The sequence below is a fragment of the Rhinolophus sinicus genome, chromosome X, assembly GCF_036562045.2.
Source record: "Rhinolophus sinicus isolate RSC01 chromosome X, ASM3656204v1, whole genome shotgun sequence".
Classification (NCBI taxonomy): Eukaryota; Metazoa; Chordata; class Mammalia; order Chiroptera; family Rhinolophidae; genus Rhinolophus; species Rhinolophus sinicus.
Genome location: NC_133768.1, coordinates 30,794,865 through 30,815,806, shown reverse-complemented (window position 1 = coordinate 30,815,806; position 20,942 = coordinate 30,794,865). Strand labels below are relative to the sequence as shown.

At 41.3% G+C, this 20,942-nt stretch overlaps 1 protein-coding gene across 2 annotated transcripts in view; it reads left to right on the top strand.

Annotated features, from left to right (window-relative positions):
• Positions 1–17,054, top strand: part of SRPX (sushi repeat containing protein X-linked) — an 86,908-nt gene extending 69,854 nt beyond the window's left edge. Inside the window, exons 7-10 of one of the 2 annotated variants that reach the window (XM_019747837.2) lie at positions 71–250; positions 1,771–1,904; positions 4,588–4,709; positions 16,496–17,054. In XM_019747837.2, the coding sequence (XP_019603396.2) occupies positions 71–250; positions 1,771–1,904; positions 4,588–4,709; positions 16,496–16,679 (620 nt within the window). In that variant the 3' untranslated portion in view covers positions 16,680–17,054. The remainder of the gene's footprint in view (positions 1–70; positions 251–1,770; positions 1,905–4,587; positions 4,710–16,495) is intronic. The other variant, XM_019747838.2, reaches the window with a different exon arrangement.
• Positions 17,055–20,942: the final 3,888 nt, after the last annotated feature.

The following is a 20,942-nucleotide window of genomic DNA, read 5'->3' as shown; positions in this document are numbered from 1 at the left end:
CTCACTTCTCCTGGTTACTCTGTGGAGGGGAGCTCAGCACTGAGACCCACCTGGGCTTGTGTCCCTACAGTTAAACGCTGCGGAAAACTCAATGCCCCGGAGAATGGTTACATGAAGTGCTCCAGTGACGGTGATAATTACGGAGCCACCTGTGAGTTCTCCTGCATAGGTGGCTACGAGCTACAGGGTAGCCCTGCCCGAGTATGTCAATCCAACCTGGCTTGGTCTGGCACGGAGCCCACCTGTGCAGGTATGTGTGCAGCCCTCTCTCTAGCCAGCAGCAGAACCTGAGGACCCCTTGGTTCTGGTTTGTAGCACAGGGAGGAAGGGTTTCACTGTATGCACTTTGAAAGGTTCAATGTCATCCCTCTTCATCTGATGTGTGAAAATAGTCCCTGGGTCCCTGCTGCAGCTCATCTCACCACCCTCCTCCTTTGCTTCTGCCTATCTTCTGATCTCTTTCATGTCCTCTAAGGAAGAAGCTGGAGGTGGGAACCCAGGACCAGCCTTTAGCGAAATAATGAATCAGCAAGGTCTTCCCTAGTTACCCTGTTCCTCCCTTCTACAAATGTAAAGATCTTTTGTACAAAGCCAGTATAGTGTGTGTCCAGGCAATACAATGCCTGCTTTGGAGCACTGCCTTGAAAGTCACGCAGACCTTGGGCATTCAGAGTCTTGCCTCCTATGTCAAATGCGGAAGATAATACCTGTGACTTGAGCTGTAGGGATTAAATTAGGTCTTCCATTGAGCAGTGGAATAGAGCAGTGCTTGGCCCAGGGTAAGCCCTCAATGCATATCAGCTATTATTACTGAGGAAAACTTGGACTGGGTAGAGATAATAGTATGAAATTTTCTAGCCAGAAAATTCTGGACATATCCTCTTATTTATATACTCCTCTTTTTGTCTCATTTCCTGGTCCTTTCTCATCTTTATGCTTTCCCTTTAATCCCAGCTATTCAGAGTTAGGTGAGAGAGAGAGAGAGAGACATGCACCATCAGCTAAAGGCCTGAGGTTCTTCAATTTCACACATTAAAGTAGAAAGAACATACCACTTTCCTTCCCCATCTTACCTTCTGAGGTTGGGAGAATAATGCCCCCACCCCCAAGATATCCACATCCTAATCCTCAGACCTGTAAATATATTACCTGCCTTGGCAAAAGGGATGTTGCAGATATAATTAGGATTTTGAGGTGGAGAGAGTATCCTGGATTAGCCAGGTGAGCCCAGTGTAATCACAAGGGTTCTTCTTATAAGAGGGAGGCAGAACTGCTGTCAGAGCCAGAGAAAAAGATGATGGAAGCAGAGGTCAGAGAGACGAGAGATTTGAAGGGGTTAGTCTGCTGGCTTTGAAGATGGAGGAAGGGCCACGAGCCCCAAGGAATGAAAGTGACCTCTAGATACTGCAAAAGGCAAGGAAACAGATTGTCCTCTAGAGCGTCTGGGGGGAACCCAGCCCTGCCAACACCTTGACTCTAGCCCAGTGAAACCCATTTCAAACTTCTGACCTCCCGGACTGGAAGAGAATAAGTTGGCGGGTGTTAAGCCACTCAGTTTGTGGTGCTTTGTGACAGCAGCAAGGGGAAACTAATACACTTCCCCAGTCTTCTATCAGTGCTGCTTGGGACCACCACCTGAATAATTACTTACAATTGAATCTTTATCTCAGGGTCCACCTCTTACACATACAGTTCTGTGTGTCAACACGGGCTATGTTGAACCAGAGCAAGTAGAGCGTTTCTGACCCATCTGGCGCTTTCTCTTTACAGCCATGAATGTCAATGTGGGTGTCAGAACAGCAGCTGCACTTCTGGATCAGTTTTATGAGAAACGGAGACTCCTCATTGTGTCCACACCCACAGCTCGAAACCTCCTCTACAGGCTGCAGCTGGGAATGTTACAGGTGAGTGCATGCGGCAGGGCCGAAGTGGGAAGGGGACCTCTAACAGCAAGAAGGGCCTGGTCATTCAGTTAAAAAAAAGGCCGGCTTCAGTGTCTAAATCCATTTACTGAGAGCTTCAGGAGTTAACATTGTTCATTTCTGGTACTGGGGCATAACCTGATTAACATCAACTCCCCAGTGCTAACCCAATTGTTTTCCAATTATTGAGGTTTGTTTGTCTTCACTAATCAGCCTCATTGAAACGCTGTCTGGGCCCAGCCAAACAACAATTGTCTTTGCTGAACCCGTCCAGGATATGCCTGGGCTGGAGGTGATCCACCAGTTGTTAGCCCAAAAGGTTGGCTCAAGGGACGAGGGGCGTCCAGGGGCGCTTAGGCCCCAGATCCTGCCCCAGGGAACTTCCCCAGCTCTCACAGAGCACCTCAGAGAGTGATGACCTTCTTTAGAACAGTGGTTTTCAAAGAGGGGTCTCTGAACCTACAGCATCAGCATCAGCTGAGAGCTCCTTAGAAATGCAAATTCTTAAGCCCTATTCCAGACCTACTGGATCAGAATCTACAGTTTAATTAAATCAAGTGATTCCTAAGCACCTTCAAGTTTTTTTTGCCCTCCTTCTTCGCCCACCGCCCCCCCCCCCTCGTTCAAGCCATTGTTTCTCAGTCTAGTTGTGTAGGACACAGCTCCCTGGCCCATGCTGGTATTATGAGCCTTGCACTTCCCTCAGCTGAGGCAATTGGTCCCCGGTTGTTGGTTGGCCACTCACCGCAGCTCACGCTGGCCGCCAGCCGCTCATGGCAGCAGCACACAGTGGAAGCCTACGGCCCTTTACGCTGGCTGCTGGCTGCTCATGCTGGCTGCTGGCCGCTCCTGGCAGCTCACGGCAGCCCAGCTCCAGGGAGAGCTGTTGTTCACAATCTTAGCTGTAGAGGGTGCAGCTCACTGGCCCATGTGGGAATCGAACCGGCGACCTTGGTGTTATGAGCACTGTGCTCTAACCAACTGAGCCAAATGGCCGCCCCCAACCAGTGTCTTTTGAAAAACAAAAACTGGAAACTCAAAGGATCAGACTAGAACTTGCTTGATTTTGGTCCTGGAGCTGGTTTGCAGTAAGAGTGGCCCATGTGACTGAACGCTAAAGAGGCAGGATGTGTGCTGGGTCACGGACACGGTGCTTCACTTTTTTGTGACGAATACTTCATTTATTACAGTGAATAGAACGGTTTAGAACAATCATGGTTTAATCAAAGACTACAATTTTACTTCTCATTTCAGCATTAATACAATGAATAATAAGCCTTTTTTCATTCTCCCCATGTACTTGAAGGACTTCTCATGAACTCTGAACAACCATACAAAATTTTTCAGGCTCCTTCAATAGGAACCCAACTCACTGTGTCCTTATCCCCAATCCTTGCCACCTTACCTCCATCCTTGTATCCCCTTGTCCCAGCTAGGGGACTTGCTCTTCAGGTAACACAGGCTCACGCCACTGCATTGTGTGGGCAATTGGCTTTGCTTGCAGGCTATCTTCCACGATTATACATTTCGTGACTTCATCTTATTCCATAGAAAACCGTTTAAGCCAAACAACTTGCGTTTCCTCTATGTTGGCAAACTCTGGCTTTTGTAGGTAAGATTTTATTGGAACACAGCCACACTTGCTCATGTGTGCATTGTCTATGGCTGCTTTTGTACCACAGTAGCACAAGTGGTTAGGACAGAGACCATCCAGCCTCACAAAGCCTAACATATTTACTATCTGGCCCTTCAAAGAAGAGGTTGGCTGACCCCTGCCCTGGTCTGTTACTTTTGGGTACTAGCAAAATTACCAATCAACTAGTTGGGTAAGATACTTGGTATCAAGGTGTTTGTAAGTGACTTCCCCTAACTCAATATATTTATATTTGCATTTTAACCAGAGCCTTCAAGGGAAGGTTTGATTGACTTAGGGGTTTCAGTTAGAATAATAAAGCGTATTTTTACCCTTGGTAACTTTTTTTTTTTAAACCAACCTGTCATCCCCCTATACGGATGTTTCAGTGAAATCGTAGTAGAAACAAAAAAAATTGGTGTTCTAATAATTCAGAGTTTCAAATTTCTTTCCCATTTAGGCAGATTTGCCTTGTTACTTTTTGTTCCCTAGTGCCATCGCCGCTCCTGCCGAGAACTCCTGGCACGTGGCTCAGTGGGCCACTTTCCCAGGGATCTTGCCAAGGGCCCACTCAGAGGACTGGCATCTTTTATCCTCATTTCCCTGCCACGTTAGGGTGTGGGGAACATACTGCAGGGGATGTGGAAGGTGGACACAAGGGCAGATGAGAGGACGCTGGAAATATTCTTCTCTCCTCGTAAAGACAAATTTAGAATCCTCTGGAGGTGGACTTGGACACTTTCTAGGAAATTTGGCTCATGTAAAGTCTCACCCCATCTGTAAAGACAGAGACTACCATTTTGCTTAGGTTTCAAAATCTATTGCCAAGCCATTTGTGAATGATTCCTCTCCGAAGGTACTAAGGTTTTATAGCTACTGGTTTCATCCCAATTTCTGAACTGTGTTCAGGACAGTGTTCAGTGGGCAAATAAACTTTCCAAAACAGACCAGGGCTGTTTCCATCAGTCTGTAGTTTGACATGAAATTCTTTTTTTCAGCCATTCTCTCATCTCCCTTTTGGTTTATTTTCAGCAAGCACAATGTAGCTTGGATCTTCGGCACATTACCGTGGTAGAGCTGGTAGGCGTGTTCCCGACCCTCATCGGCAGGATAGGAGCAAAAATTATGCCTCCAGCCCTAGCTCTGCAGCTCAGGTAGGGGGACGTACTGTCCTTAAATTTTATCCCCTATCATGTACTTTTTTTCTGATCATGTTCCCTGATTTCTTTCTGTTCAGTATTGATTCTAAGTAAACATCTTGCTTTTATTCTGAGAGTATCACAACCATATTAATTGGCATGCTGCTGCTTGTCCAAATATATCATGCACTAGGTAATTACCAGTGTTCTCTTCTTTCTCCCTCCAAGTGTTTTCGCTTTGTCTTTGTTCTCTTTCCCCCTCCCCCTTCTCCCCCCCTCCCCCACCGACTTCGTGGGAGTGGGGTGGGTGAAGAAAAAGGCTGCAAAAAGCACTTAAGTAATCCTTGGTCTTATTAAGAGGGGAGGCATCCAACTAGCCTTTCCAGATGTGGCCTCTTTTTCCTCCATGCTTTCAGGACTTTTGTCAATACCCCCATTTTAACAATTTTATTTTGGTAACACTTATAAAGCCAGAACATGGTGTTCAGACTCTGAGTAATGGTGCATTAAAGAAACAGAATTCAACAGCCAAAAGGTAATTTCTGAACAACCCAAATTTTTACTTGGATCTCTTGGTCATTGTGAAAAGCATAATCAGGCTAAAGCAAGATTCCTGCAAATCTTCCTCACTCATTTTTTTCTTTCACACACTGTTGCAGATCTCTGTTCTACATAGTCTCTCCGGGTCCCAGGCTAATGGTGGTTCCACCATCTTGTAGCATCAATATCTAGAGCACATGGCTTCCAGGTTTCTTCTAAAGGGGAAGAGGGAGAGAGTAAAAACAAACCCTACCACTCTTTTATGCTTCACTTTGGAAACATAAAATTGCTTTTTCTCCTAGTCCATTGGCCAGAACTTGTCACATGATTGTGACTGAACTTCAAGGGAGGCTGGGAAATGCAGTCTTTTTGTATGCCCAGGAAGAAGGAAATGAAATAGGACTTGGTGAACCTTATCACAGATGTTCAAAGAGGGTCACAGATATTCCTGGAGAGATTATGTGATAGAAATGTGTCCTTAGCAAGCGATGCTATAGATTGACACAATAGCTTCTTTCTCTAATTTCCCTCCATTCCATCTGTCTTTTGACCCATTCCATGCTTGATTTATACCTCTCTCCACCTAACAGGAATCTGCCCCATCCATACCAAAGTCAAAAATTCAGTGGGTCAGGGATGGGGAACAAACAAACAAAAAAAGGATGCCTGAGTTCTCTTCAGTTGGCTGAAGGAGGGAGAAAGCTGGGTATACTCGTAAACTTTCATTTTTGTTTTGTCCTGTTGCATTTGCATCTAGCGCCTCCCTAGAATAGAACACTCTTGGTCAGTACCAGATCTTTTCAACATTCGGTATCTGTTTCTAGCACAGTCCTGGCACCATACTGGTGCTAAGTAAATGGAGTAAATGACTCTAAATTGAAACTGCATTACTATTTCCAGGGGTGGTAGTAACCTTTGAGTGTATTTACAATTCTAACACCTTAAGTTGAAGACCACAAAACTCAAAGGAGAGGATTAGGTTGACACCTGAAAACTTATAATGCAAATTCTCAAAGTAGGTTTTATGAAGCTCTTGCTTATTTGGAACTACCTGCTCATACCCAATGTCAATGATTTAAAAAAAAAAAAAAAAACGTAGCTGAATTCGCTAAATGTTTTTCTTTGAATTGCAGATATACATAATACAGAGAGTATCTTTATAAAATCTTGATGAGATTTTAAAGTTTAAATTTGAAGATTTAAGAAAAAATTCTGTTATTCAGGTTGTGTATGTTGGGGCTACTATAGATCTCTGCAAACTGAGGATGGTTTAAACAAATAAGCTACATAAATGAATTATGCAGTGGTTATCAAAGTTCAGCCTGCATCAGAATTCCCTGCAGTGCTGTTTAAACACATATTGCTTCCCCACCCCCCGCACCCCCTGCCCAGAGTTTTTGATTCAGTAGGTCTAGGATGGGGCCTGAGAATTTCCATTTCTAGTACATTCCCAGGTGTTGCTGCTGCTGCTGGCCTGGGAACCACACTGTGAGAACCACTGGCCTAGTGCTTTACCAAAGACTTCAGTTTTGAAATGGAAATTTTGCACAGCAGCCTGTAAAATGAGGCTCAGTCATTATTGTGTACAAGATAGTCCAGGAAAATGCCATGCAGAGACGATCCCTCATATGCGTTGCCTAATTAGTCTGTGCCAGACTTCATGTCCCCTTTATCAGACCAATCACTGCAACTTGGCAGAGTTCCCTTTGAATTCCACCTAGAGTCTAGCGCAGAAGAAAAGAGTCACTTTAGGCAAAGGATGGGAAGCATGAAAGAGGAGAAGCAGAATGCCTGGATGATCTAAAAATTCTCTTGTCTTGTTGGAATACTATTTCCAAATAGCACTGAAGCCATGATAAAATTGTTGAAGGGCAGCTTCAGAAAGGAAAGACTGGGTGCCTGGTTTTGCAAGGTTAGCACCTATCTGCTTTCTTGCTCTCATTTCTTGTAGATCTGGACGAATGGGCTAATTCATACTCCCTAGAATAATTTTCCAGCAATCTCAAGGATGATAGGGACCAAGAAGGCTATAATTTGTATACCCATATTATATTTTAAGGTATAATCGACATACAACATTATTAGTTTTAGGTGAACAACATAATTATTCAATATATGCATATACCGGGGGTGACAAAAAATGAATACAAGTGGACACTTTGGTCAACGTTGCTCAAGCAATAGTTTGCTGTAGTCAGAAGTGTTTGGACGCTGGGGTTGAACCATTAGCTCAGTTGGTTAGAGCATGGTGCTGATAACACCAAGGTTGCCAGTTCAATCCCCGCATGGGCCACTGTGAGCTGCGCCCTCCTTAAAAAAAACACAGAGTCTGGATGCTGATGGTAACCACTTTGAGCACCTCTTTTAATTGCAGAAGTCAAATGTGACTTGGATTCATCTGTTGTTATTGGTATATATTGAGTATTATAATTTTAATAGTTTTTTTCCTTTCTTAAAATGTGTATACAGTTTTTTGGCACCCTCTGTATTGTGAAATCACGATAAGTCTATTTAACATCTGTCACCATGCATAGTTGCAAATTTTTTTTCTTGTAATGAGACCTTTTAAGATTTGCTCTCTTAGCAATTTTAAATATGAAATACACTTTTTAAACTATAATTTCCATACTATACATTACATACCCATGGCCTATTTATTTTATAACAAGAGGTTTATACTTTTTCGGTCCCTTCACACATTTTGACCACCTCCCCAATCCTCCAATCTGTTATCTGAATCTATGAGCTTGTTTTTTTGTTTTTGTTTTGTTCTTAGATTCCACATATAAGATCATATGGTGTTTGTCATTCTCTTATTTATTTCACTTAGCATAATGCCCTCAGGGTCTATCCATGTTGTCACAAATGGCAATATTTGATTCCTTATTATAGCTTTAGAATATTCCAATTGTCACCCCAATAAATTAAAAAAAAAAAAGACTTTTCCAGTGTGTGTGTGTGTGTGTGTGTGTGTGTTTGTGTGTGTGTGTGTGTATGTGTAAACCATTTTCTTTACCCAGTTATCCACTGACAACTGCATAGGCTGTCTCCATATCTTAGCTATCGTAAGTAATGCTACAATGAATATGGGAGTACATGTAACTTTTCAATTTAATGTTTTATTTTCTTCAGATAATACCCAGAAGTGGATTTGCTTGACCATATGCTAGTTCTGTTACCATATTTTGCTGTGTATAATGCACACCCATGTTTTGGGCCCTCACTTTCAGGGAAAGTTGATTTTTTTATTCGAATTTTTGTTACATTTAGGTACTTGTTTTCTGTATTACAAAGGAATTTTAGCATTTATTTTTTAACATATTATGGTACAAGAAATTTTATGTAACAAATAATTACAAAACACAAGAACAGATACAAAGTACAAGAAATTTTATGTACCAGTAACAAATTTACGATATTTACGCATCATCAAAGGCCAAAAACTCTTTGTTGTTGCAATATCGTCATAAGTTCAACAAAACTGATTATCGTATTCCAAGGTATTTTGCATATGGATATTATTATTGATTTCTAGAATTACACTTTTAATTCATAAGCACAAATAACATAATTAAAAACATTTATATAGATATGGAATTAGTACTACCCATGTATAATACACATCCTTATTTTTCCTTCACAAATTTGGGCAAAAAGTGCACATTATACACTGCAAAATACGGTAATTTTCTGAGGAACCTCTATACTGTTTCCATCATAGCCACACCACTTTACATTCCCAGGAACAATGTACAAGGGTTCCCTTTTCTCTGCATCCTCACCAACACTTGTCATTTCTTGTCTTTCAGATCTTAGTCATTCTGACAGGTTGGAGGTGATATCTCATTGTGGTTTTGATTTACATTTTCCTCATGATTAATGATGTTGAGCACCTTTCATGTACCTGTTGGCCATCTGTATGTCTTTGGAAAAATGTCTATTCAGTTCCTCTGCCCATTTTTAAATCAGATTGTTTGGGTTTTTTGTTTTATGTTTTTGTTTTGCTATTGAGTAGTATGAATGTATTTTAAATATTAACCCTTATCAGGTATATGATTTGCAAATATATTCTCACATTCTATAGTTTGCCATTCATTTTGTTGATGACTTCATTTGCTATGCAGAAGCTTTTTATTTTATTTATTTATTTCATTTTTATTTATTTATTTTTTTAAGGAGGGCACAGCTCACAGTGGCCCATGTGGGGATTGAACCAGCAACCTTGGTGTTATGAACACCACGCTCTAATGAACTGAGCTAACCACCCACCCCAGAAGCTTTTTAGTTGGATGCAGTTCCACTTATTAACTTTTCCTACCTTTGCTTTTGGTGTCACGTCCAAAAAAATCATTGTCAAAACCAATGTCAAAGAGCTTATCCCCTATGATTTCTTCTGGGTTTTACGGTTTCAGGTCTTATGTTCAAGTCTTTAATCCATTTTGAGTTAGTTTTTGCATATAAGAGAGGGGGCCACTATCTTTATTTTGTTTTCTTTGTTTTCTATCTCTTTGTTGAGGTTCTCACTGAGTTCATCTGTTCTCCCACGTTCATTGAGCATCCTTATAGCCAGTTTTTTGAATTCTTTATCTGGTAGGTTGTTTGTCTCTGTTATATTTAATTCCTTTATTTTCTGTAGTTTTATCCTGTTCTTTCATTTGGGACATGTTTGTCTCCTTTTGGCTGACTCTCTGTGTCTGTTTCTATGTGTTAGGTAGATCTACTATGTTTCCAGGTCTTAAAGGAGTAGCCTTAGATAGACGGTATCCTGTGGAGCCCAATGGTGCAGTCTCCATGGTCACCTGAACCAGGTGCTCCAGGGGTGTCCCCTGTGCAGGTTGTGCCTGCCTTCTTGTTGTAGTTGGGCCTCGATTACTGCTGGCACATCAGTGAGTGGGGTTGACCCTCAGGCTGACTAACTGTGAGGGCTTGCTGTGACTAGAGCGGATGAGCTGTTGTATGGGGGCTGACCCCATAGAGCAAAAGTCACTTTAGCAGGACTCCTGTGCCAGCTGAGGCTACCCTTCAGGTGTTTCAGTTATATCGCTAGTTGGGTGGGACTCTACTGCAGTTTGAAGCTGGCTACCTGTTGTGTTGGTTCTGGAGACTTGTGAGGGTCTCTGGTGCAGGCCCTGGTTAGCTGCTGCCTGTGCCAGTTTTGGGGCTGCTTGGTAGAAGCTATGAAGTGATCTGCAGTTGGTTGCCACTTGTGCTGGGCTTATGGGCACTTGTGGGAGGTTATGATGTGAGCTGAGTCCAACCGCCACTTGTACCAGGCTTGGCACCCTTTGGTAGCCACTATGATGCAAACTGAGGCTGGATGCTGCTTGTGAGGGGCTTGAGGACTTTTGAGAGAACTGCAGCTGAGGCCAGGGGCAGCCACCACTCGAGTGGGGTTTGCTGATTTGCTGGAAAGTTTGCAGCAAGAGCTGAGCAGGCGATTGTGTGGAGGAACCACTGGAAGAAACTTGGTCAGGGACTAAGTTGGGTGGGGTAGAGCCTCTGGGAATCACCAGGATAGAGAGAATGTTGTTAGCCAGGTTAAAGAGAGCATAGATTTGCTGCCTGTCTGAGTGGGAGGAGAGATCCACAAAGAAACAATGGCACCTGCCGATGCTTCTGTCCTGAGAGTTGCTCCCATCCCTCCCCCTCCTGCCCTTGTCCTAATGTTAGTCTATTTTGTTCTTTCCAGTATATTCCTGTCCCTTTTTGAGATGCTCTTTCTGCACTGGAGCTTAGAGTGTGTGTTTCTGCACTGGCCCTTTAATAGCAGCATGTCTTAGACTCCGACAGCCCTTTGGCTCTCTGGGGTGCAATCCTCACTAGTTTTCAAAGCCAAATATTATGGGGACTCTTCCCAGCACTGGTGATCTGGGCTGGGGAGTCCAGTGTAGGGCTCCTCAGTGGGGACCTCCACAGCCAAAATATCCCTCGTGTTTATTAATCACCACACCACGGGTGGGGGACCTGCTAGGACCACATGTCTGTCCCTCCTACCTATCTCAATGTGGCTTCTTCTTTATATCCTTAGTTATACGACTTCTGTTTATCCAGTCTTTAGGTGGTTTTCAGTGATGGTTGTTCTATAATTTCGTTGTGATTTTGGTATGTTTGTGGGAGGAGGTGAGTTCAAGATTTACATAGTCTGCCATCTTGTCTTTGTCTCCTATGCTACTGGATTGTTTTCTTTCTTTCTTTTTTTAAGGAGGGCACAGCTCACAGTGGCCCATGCAGGGATTGAACCAGCAACCTTGGTGATATCAGTACCACGCTCTAGCCAACTGAACTAACTGGCCACCCACCCCTTGGATTGTCTTCTTAATTTCTCTCTCTAATACTTAGTTATTAGTGTATACAAATGCAACAGACTTCTGTATATTGATTTTGTATCCTGTAACACTACTGAATTCACTTTTTTTTGGGGGGGGGCAAAGTCATTACAGTTTTATATATGTAATGTCAAGCAAATGGTGACAGTTTTACTCTTCCTTTCCAATTTGGATTCCTTTTATTTTCTTTTTTGCCTAAATGCTCTTTCTAGAATTTCCAGTACTATGTTGAATAAAAGTGGGGGAGAGTGGGCATCTTTATCTTCTTCCTGATCTTCAGGGAAAAGTGGGAGGTGTACGATGTTAGCTGTGGGCTTCTCATATATGGCCTTTATTATATTGAGGTACACTCCCTCTATACCCACTTTGTTGAGAGTTTTTATCATAAATGGATGATAAATTTTGTGAAGTGTTTTTTCTGCATCTATTGAGTTGATCTTTGGGTTTTTATTCTTTATTTTATTAACGTGGTATATGGTGTCAGTTGATTTGCAGATGTTTAACTATCCTCTCATCCCTGGAATAAATTCGACTGGATTATGGTGTATGATCCTTTTAATGATTAATTTGGTTTGCTAATATTTTGTTGAGTATTTTTGCATCTATTTTCATCAGGGATATTGGGCCGTGATTTTCTATTCATTGTGGTGTCCTTGTCAGGTTTTGGTATCAGGGTAATAATAATGCTGGCCTCGTAAAATGAGTTTTTAAGTGTTCCTCCTTTTCTATTTTTGGAAGAGTTTGAAAAGGAGTGGTATTAATTCTTCTTACAATGTTTGGTAGAATTCATCAGTGAAGTCATCTGGTCCTGGACTTTTCTTTGGGAGTTTTTTTTATTACTGATTCGTTCACCTTGCTAATAAAATCAGCTTTTTCATATTTTTTTATTTCTTCATGATTCAGTCTTGGAAGGTTGTATGTTTCTAGGAATTTCTGTTTTTTTTAAATTTATTTCCACTCTGTACAGTTATTGTTTATTTGAGATTTTCTTGTTTCTTGAGGCAGGCATTTATCACCATGAACTTCCCTTGTAGAAATGGTTTTGCTGCTTCCCATAAGTTTTGGCATGTTGCATTTACATTTTAGTTAATTTCAAAGATTTTTAAATTTCTATTTTGAGTTCTTTGTTGACCCATTGGTTGTTCAGTACCATGTTGTTTAATCTCCATATATTTGTGGATTTTCCAATTTTCTTCTTCTAATTGTTTTCTAGTGTCATACCATTGTGACTGGAGATGATTGATATGATTTCAATCTTTCAAATGTATTAAGACTTGTTTTGTGGCCTAACATGATCTAGCCTGGAAAATGCTCCAGGTGTAGTTGAGAAGAATCTGTTGTATTTGGAACGAACATTTTGTATATATTTAGTCCATGTGGTCTAATGTGTTAAGAATGATGTTTTCTTATTGATTTTCTGTCTGAATCATCTATCCATTGATGTAAGTGGGGTATTAAAGTCCCCTACTATTGTACCGCTGTCTATTTCTCCACTTAGGTCTATTACTATTTACATATTAGCATGCTCCTATGTTGCAAAAATAGGTGGATAACTATTTACAAATATATTTTATTTTTGAATTGACGCATTTATCATTATATAATGCCCTCTTTTGTCTCTTAATACAATCTTTGTTTTAAAGTCTATTTTGTTTGATATAAGTATCGCTACCCCAGCTCTCTTTTGGTTTCCATTTGCATGGACTATCTTTTTCCATCCCTTCACTTTAAGTCTGTGTGCCCTTACATCTGTACGCAGCTTATAGATGGGTCTGGGTTTTTTCTTTTTTTAAATCCATTCAGCTACTCTATGTCTTTTGATTGAGAAAATTAGTCCATTTATATTTAAAGTAATTATTGACAGGTATGTACTTATTGTCATTTTGTTGATTGTTTTGTGGCTGTTTTATTGTTCCTCTGTTCTTCGCTTGCTGTGTCCCTTTGTGGTTTGATGACTTTCTTTAATGGTAAGCTTAGATTCTTTTCTCATTAACTTTTGTGTATGTAGTATAGGTTTTTGCTATGTGGTTACCATGAGGCTGACATAAAAGAACTTATATTTATAATGGCCTACTTTAACTTGACAACAACTTAAATTTGAATGCACTCTACATTTTCACTCTCCCCTCCATTTTCTGTTTTTGAATCACAATTTATTTTGTGTAATCATTAATTATTGTATATTTTTACTAGTTTTCTTTTAAACCTCATACTAGTTTTATAAGTGATTAATTCACTACCTTTACTATATGTTTACTGTTAGAAGTGAGATTTATACTTTCATACGGTTTCTTGTTACTAGTTAGCACCTTTTCTTTTCAGCTTAAAGAAGACCCTATAACATTTCTTGTAAGGCTGATTTATGGTGCTGAATTCCTTTAGCTTTTACTGATTTGAAAACTCTCTCTCCCCTTCAGTTCTGCATAACTTTGGCAAGTAGAGTATTGTTAGTTGGAAGCTTTTTGCTTGGGCTTTTAAAATTTTTTTTATTTATTTCATCACTTTTTGAATATATTGTGCCACTCCCTTGGCCTGCAAATTTTTGGCTGAAAAATCTGCTCATAGTTTTATGAAGGTTCCCTTTTACCTCACAAGTTATTTTTCTCTTGGTGCTTTTAAGTTTCTCTCCTTGTCTTTAACTTGACTTTTCAGTTATAAGGTGTCTTGGTGTGGGTCTTTTTGGGTTCCTCATATTGGGAACTCTCTGGGCTTCTTGATTGGGATGTTTGTTTCTTTCTGCAGGTTAGGGAAGTTTTTATCCTTTATTTCTTCAAATAATTTTTCTGCCCCTTTCATTCTCTCTTATCCTTCTGGTATACCTACAATGCAGATGTGAATCTGCTTGATATTATCCCATAACTCCCTTAAGCTATCTTCACTTGTTTTCATTGTTTTTCCCTTTGCTGCTCTCTTTGGGTGAGTTCCTCTGCCCTTTCTTCAAGATACCCGATCCTCTTTTGCTTCCTAGTCTGCTGTTGAGCCCCTCTAGTGTTTTCAGTTCAGTTATTGTATTCTTCAGCTCTGTGAGTTCTGTTTGGTACTCTTATGTTTCTACATGTTTTGTTGAAGTTCTCACTGTGTTCTTTCGTCTCCTGAGTTCAATGAATATCTTTATGAACATTAATTTGATCTCTTTATCAGGTAAATTACTTACCTCTGTTTCATTAAGCCTTTTTTCCTGAGGATTTATCTTGTTCCTTTTTTGGGAAAATAATTCATTTGTTTCTTCCTTTTGTTTGATTCTATGTTAGTTTCTATGCATTAAACAGCCACCTCTTGCAGTCTTGATGTAGTGGCCTTGTGTAGGAGATGAAACTTATCGGTCAATCCTGCTCCAGCTCTTGGTTGTTGCTGAAATTGTTTTGATTGCCTAAGCAGCCTATTTTATTTTTGATAGCTCCCAGTATTTGAGGGTGTGCCAAGGCCTGCCAGTGTTCCAAAGGGGAGGATCACAGCCCCTACATTCAGGCTGACTGGCAGCCAGACCCTCAGTCAGCAGTTTTTCAAATATGCAAATATATACAATCCTGTGAGACTACAAATGTAAACTCTGTTGGCCACCAGAGCCAGGTGATCTGGAGGTGTCCCTTTGGTGGCAGTCGGAAAACTGAGGCCCTCAGGCAAGTGGATAAGGTCCCTTTTAGGAGATACTGGTGAGCTGCATGAAGCAGAGGGAGAAGGCAAAGATGGCATCCCCTGGCCTACATTCCCTGAAAACTCCTACATGGGTTCCTAAATATGCCTCAAACCTAAAGCCTGGCTCTGTGGATGAAGCTCCAGGACAAGCATATATGGCTCTTTTACAGACAGACTGGGGGTCTGTTTCAGCCTGCTGTCTGTGCAGTACATTGGTGGCCGCAGCCTGCTGACAACTGTCTCTCAGATTGTTACAGTCCTGTGGGACCAGGAACACAAGTCCCCATGACCATCTGAGCCAGGCAATTGAGGTGTCCCTTGGGTGGCAGCCTCAAAAAACAAGGCACCAGTGTAAAACCCGGGGCAGCAATTATGTATAAGAGATTCCCTCTGATAGATGCTGTCTGCTGTGGAGTGTGGCAGAGGGCAAGTATAGAGATAGCCTGCTTTCAGAGTTCTCTGGAAGGTTTACAGTCAGCCCTTACTGTTTGTTTAATTAGAATCCCGCCCCTCAGGCTGCAGCTATGATAAGCTAATAGGCCACTTTCATAGAAAGACTGAGCTTGGCTACTTCTGTTTCAGAACTCCATCTCCTTTGCTTACAGTCCTTTGGGATGAGAGGGTGTTGCTAGCCACTAGTGCCTGGCGGTGTAGAAATGTCCCCTGGTAGCAGTAAATATTAGGGAGCCAGAAAACACCCCTTTATGGAAGACAGCAGTGAGCTGGAGAGAGGCGGAGGGAGATTGTGGACATGGGCCTGCCAACTGGAGTAAGGCGGGGGTGTGGTGCAACGATGATACAAGCTGAAAAATGAGAGACCGAGACAGATGGATGGGCAGGGAAAGAACCAGAGAGATACTGACATACAGAAAGATGAGATGCAGACAGAGAGCAGACACACAGAGCAGAAGAGACAAAGGGAAAGTCACAAAGAGCATATCTGACAGAGCGAGAGACAGAGAATAAGACATACACAGAGAGAAATATGAGACAAGGAGAGGGAGGGGGAAGAAAGAGGAGGGAAAAAAATGGAGACAGACATGGAGATAAAGATGAGGATGAAGATAGAGAGGACAGAGAGATTGACACAGACCAGCACAGACACACAGAGACACAAGGAGGGAGCCAGAAAGCATAGACGCAGAGTGAGAGACATAGAAACTGGCCCAGTGGCAAAGTGGGAGATACAGGGGGACACAGAGGACAGCTTTTCTCTGCACACAGTGGCACTGTAGGGCTCTGGTTAGTCCAGCAGCACCTTGGGAGTCCGGTTTGACATATTCTTCTTTTCCGCCCTAGGTTGTTGCTGCGGATCCCACTCTATTCCTTCAGCATGGTGCTAGTAGATAAGCATGGCATGGACAAGGAGCGCTATGTCTCCCTGGTGACACCTGTGGCCCTCTTCAACCTGATTGACACGTTCCCTTTGAGGAAAGAGGAGATGGTCCTACAAGCTGAAATGGGCCAGGCGTGTAACATCTGATGTGATCGTCCCTCTCTCTGCAGTCCCTCTTCTCTTTCTACATAGTGCTATGCACACAGAAAGGCCTTAAAAATATCCTTGATGTACAGATTTTTATTTGTAATTTTTAAAGTCTATTTTATTATGACCTTTCTTTGAACTTAAAAATTAGCATGGTGCTTTTTGTCCTTTGAAGTGTTCCAAAAAAACATGACTACATTTACTATTTCTAACTCTTTACTCCATGATGGCTGGTTAAATTTGTAGAGGAATTAGAAACCACAACCATATACATGCTTTCAATATGTTATTCAATGTGACAGGTAACTTTCTTCAATCTTGTTTTGTTTCTTTTTTTTACATAAAACTTTCACTAATAAAATATTTTGGAGCAAATTTATTAAAACTCATTTTTTCAAGCACCAGCCATACTTAGTGTGGTCAATGGAAAAAATGGCAGTAGCACCAGATGCAGCAGTGACCTCTTTGGCAGAGGAGGTGGAAAGTGAAATTCTGCCAGGCGACTTGGGCTGCTGCTGGATGGTCCCTTTGCTCTTCAGCACCCCAGATTTGTGAAGAGAGACTTCCCTGACTGGGAAGAGGGAAAGGAAGAAGGCAGACAGAGCTGAAGGCATGCTTTTCCTGCTGTCTGCCCCAGGATTCCAGCACGAGACCCACCCACAGACCCCTGGGACACACCCTCCACCCTAACAGGCCATGCGTAAACCCAAAGCCCTAAGTGTGCGCACACCTCCCCCAACTCCAGTGCCACTTATTTTTTTTCTTTTCCACACCAGCTTTGTTATGTGCACTTTCCCAGCCTTCAGGATGAGTCAACTCCCATAAGAGAAACCAAGAACTTTTGCTATAGTACCACATTCTGGAAAACAGAAGAAAGGCTAAGTACTAACCGGTTGAAGTGTTAGAATCAAAGTAAATAAAGCTTTATCTAAATAAGAAAGGTATTCGCTACTTCAAATGTGGCAACAGAGGCACATTATATCAAAGACTATGAAAAATCATGATAATGTAGTATTAAAATAAGAAAATGCCAATCTCCAGCAACCAAACCCAAAGACAAAGAATATTCCCAAATCTGGGGAAGTAACTGGATCTACAGTCCATGTAGCTAATAAAACACCTTATTATCTCAATGCAAAAACACCTTCTCTAAGACGCGTTGTGATAAAGTTGTCAAAAGTCAAGGATAAATAATTTTAGAGGCAGCCAGTGAAAACAAGACAACTATAAAGGAACATCCCTCTACCCTGCCCTCCAATTAGGCTATCAGATTTCTCAGAAGAAACTCTGCAAGCCAGGAGAGAGTGGAATGACATATTCAAAGTATTAAAAGAGGAAATTGCCAGCCAAGAATATTCTATCTGGCAAAGTTATCCTTCAGATATGGGGAAATAAAGGCTTTCCAAGACAAAAGCTAAGGGAGTTCACCACCACTACACCTGCCTTGCCAAAAATATTTAAAGGAGCTCTTCAAGCTGAAAAGAAAAGAGGAAAGTACACAATACCCCGATTAAGGTGATAAATAGAATTAGAAAACTGTAACTTCATTTTAGAGTAGTAAAACAATTATAGCATAAAGGTTAAAGGAAAAGAGCATTAAAAGTAACTACAGCTGGGCTGCCAGTTAGCTCAGTTGATTAGAGTGCAGTTCTCTTAACAAGGTTGCCGGTTCGATCCCCACATGGGCCACTGAGCTGCGCCCTACACAACTAGATTGAAACAATTACTTGACTTGGAGCTGATGGGTCCTGGAAAAACACACTTAAAAGTTAAAAAACATAACTACAGCTACTACAATTTGGTAAACAAATCATAGCATAGAGAGATAATTTGTGACACAAATATAAAAGGAGTAAAATGATGGAATCTTTATAGGCAAATGAAGATAAATTGCTATCAGCAGAAAAAGGACTATTATATCTTATGAAATATATTATGTAAACATGGTAACCACAAAGCAAATATATAGCAGAGATAGAAAACATAAAAGAGGAGAATGAGCAAATTACCATGTAAAACCAACTTACAAAGGTATATAGAAAGATGGGAAAAGAAACTGGAGAGACAAAATATGCAGAAGGGCAAAGGGTAAAGTGGCAGTCAATCTTTACATATCAACAATCATGTTAAATGTAAATGAATTAAACTCATCACTCAAAAGGCACAGAGTGGCTGGCTGGATTAAAAAAAACAACAAAACAAAAATAGGTACCTAACTATATGGTAGCTATTGAAGAATCATCAGCTCTAAACACACACGTAGGCTCAAAGTGAAAGGATGGAAGATATTCCAAACAAGCAGAAACCAAAAGAAAGTAGGCTTGGCTATACTTAGACAAAATAGACTTTAAGTCAAAATTAGTAACGAGAAAAAGATGATATAAAGGAGTCAATAGGTCAAGAAAGCTATGACAATCAAATATATTTGGTCATAACACGTGAATACCAAAATATATCAAGCAAATACTAACATATCTTAAGGGAACAAGTGACATTACAATAATACTAGGGACTTCAATACCCCACTATCAGCAATAGATATATCATCCAGAGAGTAAATCAATATAGAAACATTAGATTTGAACCATACTTTAGAGAAAATGGACTTGACATATATAGAAGATTCTATCCCAAAGCAGAATACACATTCTTCACAAATGCGCATAGAATATCCTCCTGGATAGATCATCTGACAGGACACAAAACAAATCTGAGCAAATTTAAGAAGACTGAAATCATACCAACTATCTTTTCTGACCACAATGGTATAAAACTAGAAATCAATAAGAGGAAAGTGAAAGGATCCACACATATGTGGAAACTAAACAACCACTGGATCAAAGAAAAACATCAAAATGAAAATTTTAAAAATCACCAAACAAATGAAAATGGAACTACAACATATCAAATCATGTGGGATGCAGTAAAAGCATTTCTGAGAGGAAAGTGTATAGCAATAAATGAATATATTAGGAAATTAGATGTCACATAAACAACCTAACTTGACACCTTAGGGAACTAGAAAAAGAAAAAAATAAGCCCTGAGTTAACAGAAGGGAGGATTTAACTCTGGGCTGTCTGTTCTGCTATGATTGCCCCTACCCTCTCCTCTGGTGCTTCAACCCAATAAGACTATCTTCATGTAAGCCTCCCCCAACTCCAGCATTGTGCGTACTGCAACCTGCCCTTATGCAAAAAACAAAAAATTCCTGATGACTTACCTAGTGTATTTGCCCTCTTACAAGTGATGGCCACCCTCCAGGATCTGCCAGCTTTTTGGTCACTCTCCATGCCTTCAGGAAGTTGTTTTGTTTTTGTCCAGATAGAGTTGTCTGGAGAAGGCTGGTCAAATAGGAGCTGCTTGACCATTAGCAGGCTAGTGAAGGCTGAGCCAGAAGGTGGAGGAATCCAGGCCATTACCAGAGAACTGCAGATTTCAGCTCTACAAGCCCTCAGCTTTGGGCTTGAGCTTACACGAATGGGGTGGGAAATGAAGGAGCAAAAAAGCAGTGACATCATCCAAAGCAGACTGAAGAAACGGTTAATGTCCAAGATGTGGGTAACCATTAGCATCCATTCATGCATTAAAAATTATCCCAAAACCTAGTGGCCTGAAACAACAAGAAAGACATTATCTCTCACAATGTCTGTGGGTCAGGGATTTGGGAGTAGCTTAGCTGACCAATTACGGCTTGTCGTCTCATGAGGTTGCAGTCAGATGTCCGCAGCTGCAGTCATCTGAAGGCTTGACTGGGGCTGGAGCATCCACTTCGAAGGTGGCTCTCACTCACATGCCTGGCAGCTTGGTAAGTTTGTCGGAAGAGGCTTCTGTTCATACCCACTTGGGCCGCTCTAGAGTTGCATGAGTGTTCTCATAACATGGTGGTTGGCTTCTTCCAGTGGAAGTAGTCCAAGAAAGCAAAGTGGCAGTGACAAAATCTTTTATGACCTTGCCTCAGAAGACATAGTTACTTCCACAGTGTCCTATTGGTCACACAGATCAGCCCTATTCAACGTGGGAGGAAAGTATACAAGGGCATGGATAGCAAGAGGTAAGGATCGCTGGGGGCCAATTTCAAGGCTGGCCTCCACAGCATCTAAAATCTTTTATATTAGAGCATCATTCAACAATCTTTAGGGCAAAACAGGCACAGTGTGGTAGATAATACAGATAGATTTGCTCAACATGTATTCAACCCTTTGTAGCATGCAGATGATAAGAGGCTTACAAGCTACATTTCCCAGAATCCATTGCAGCTACAG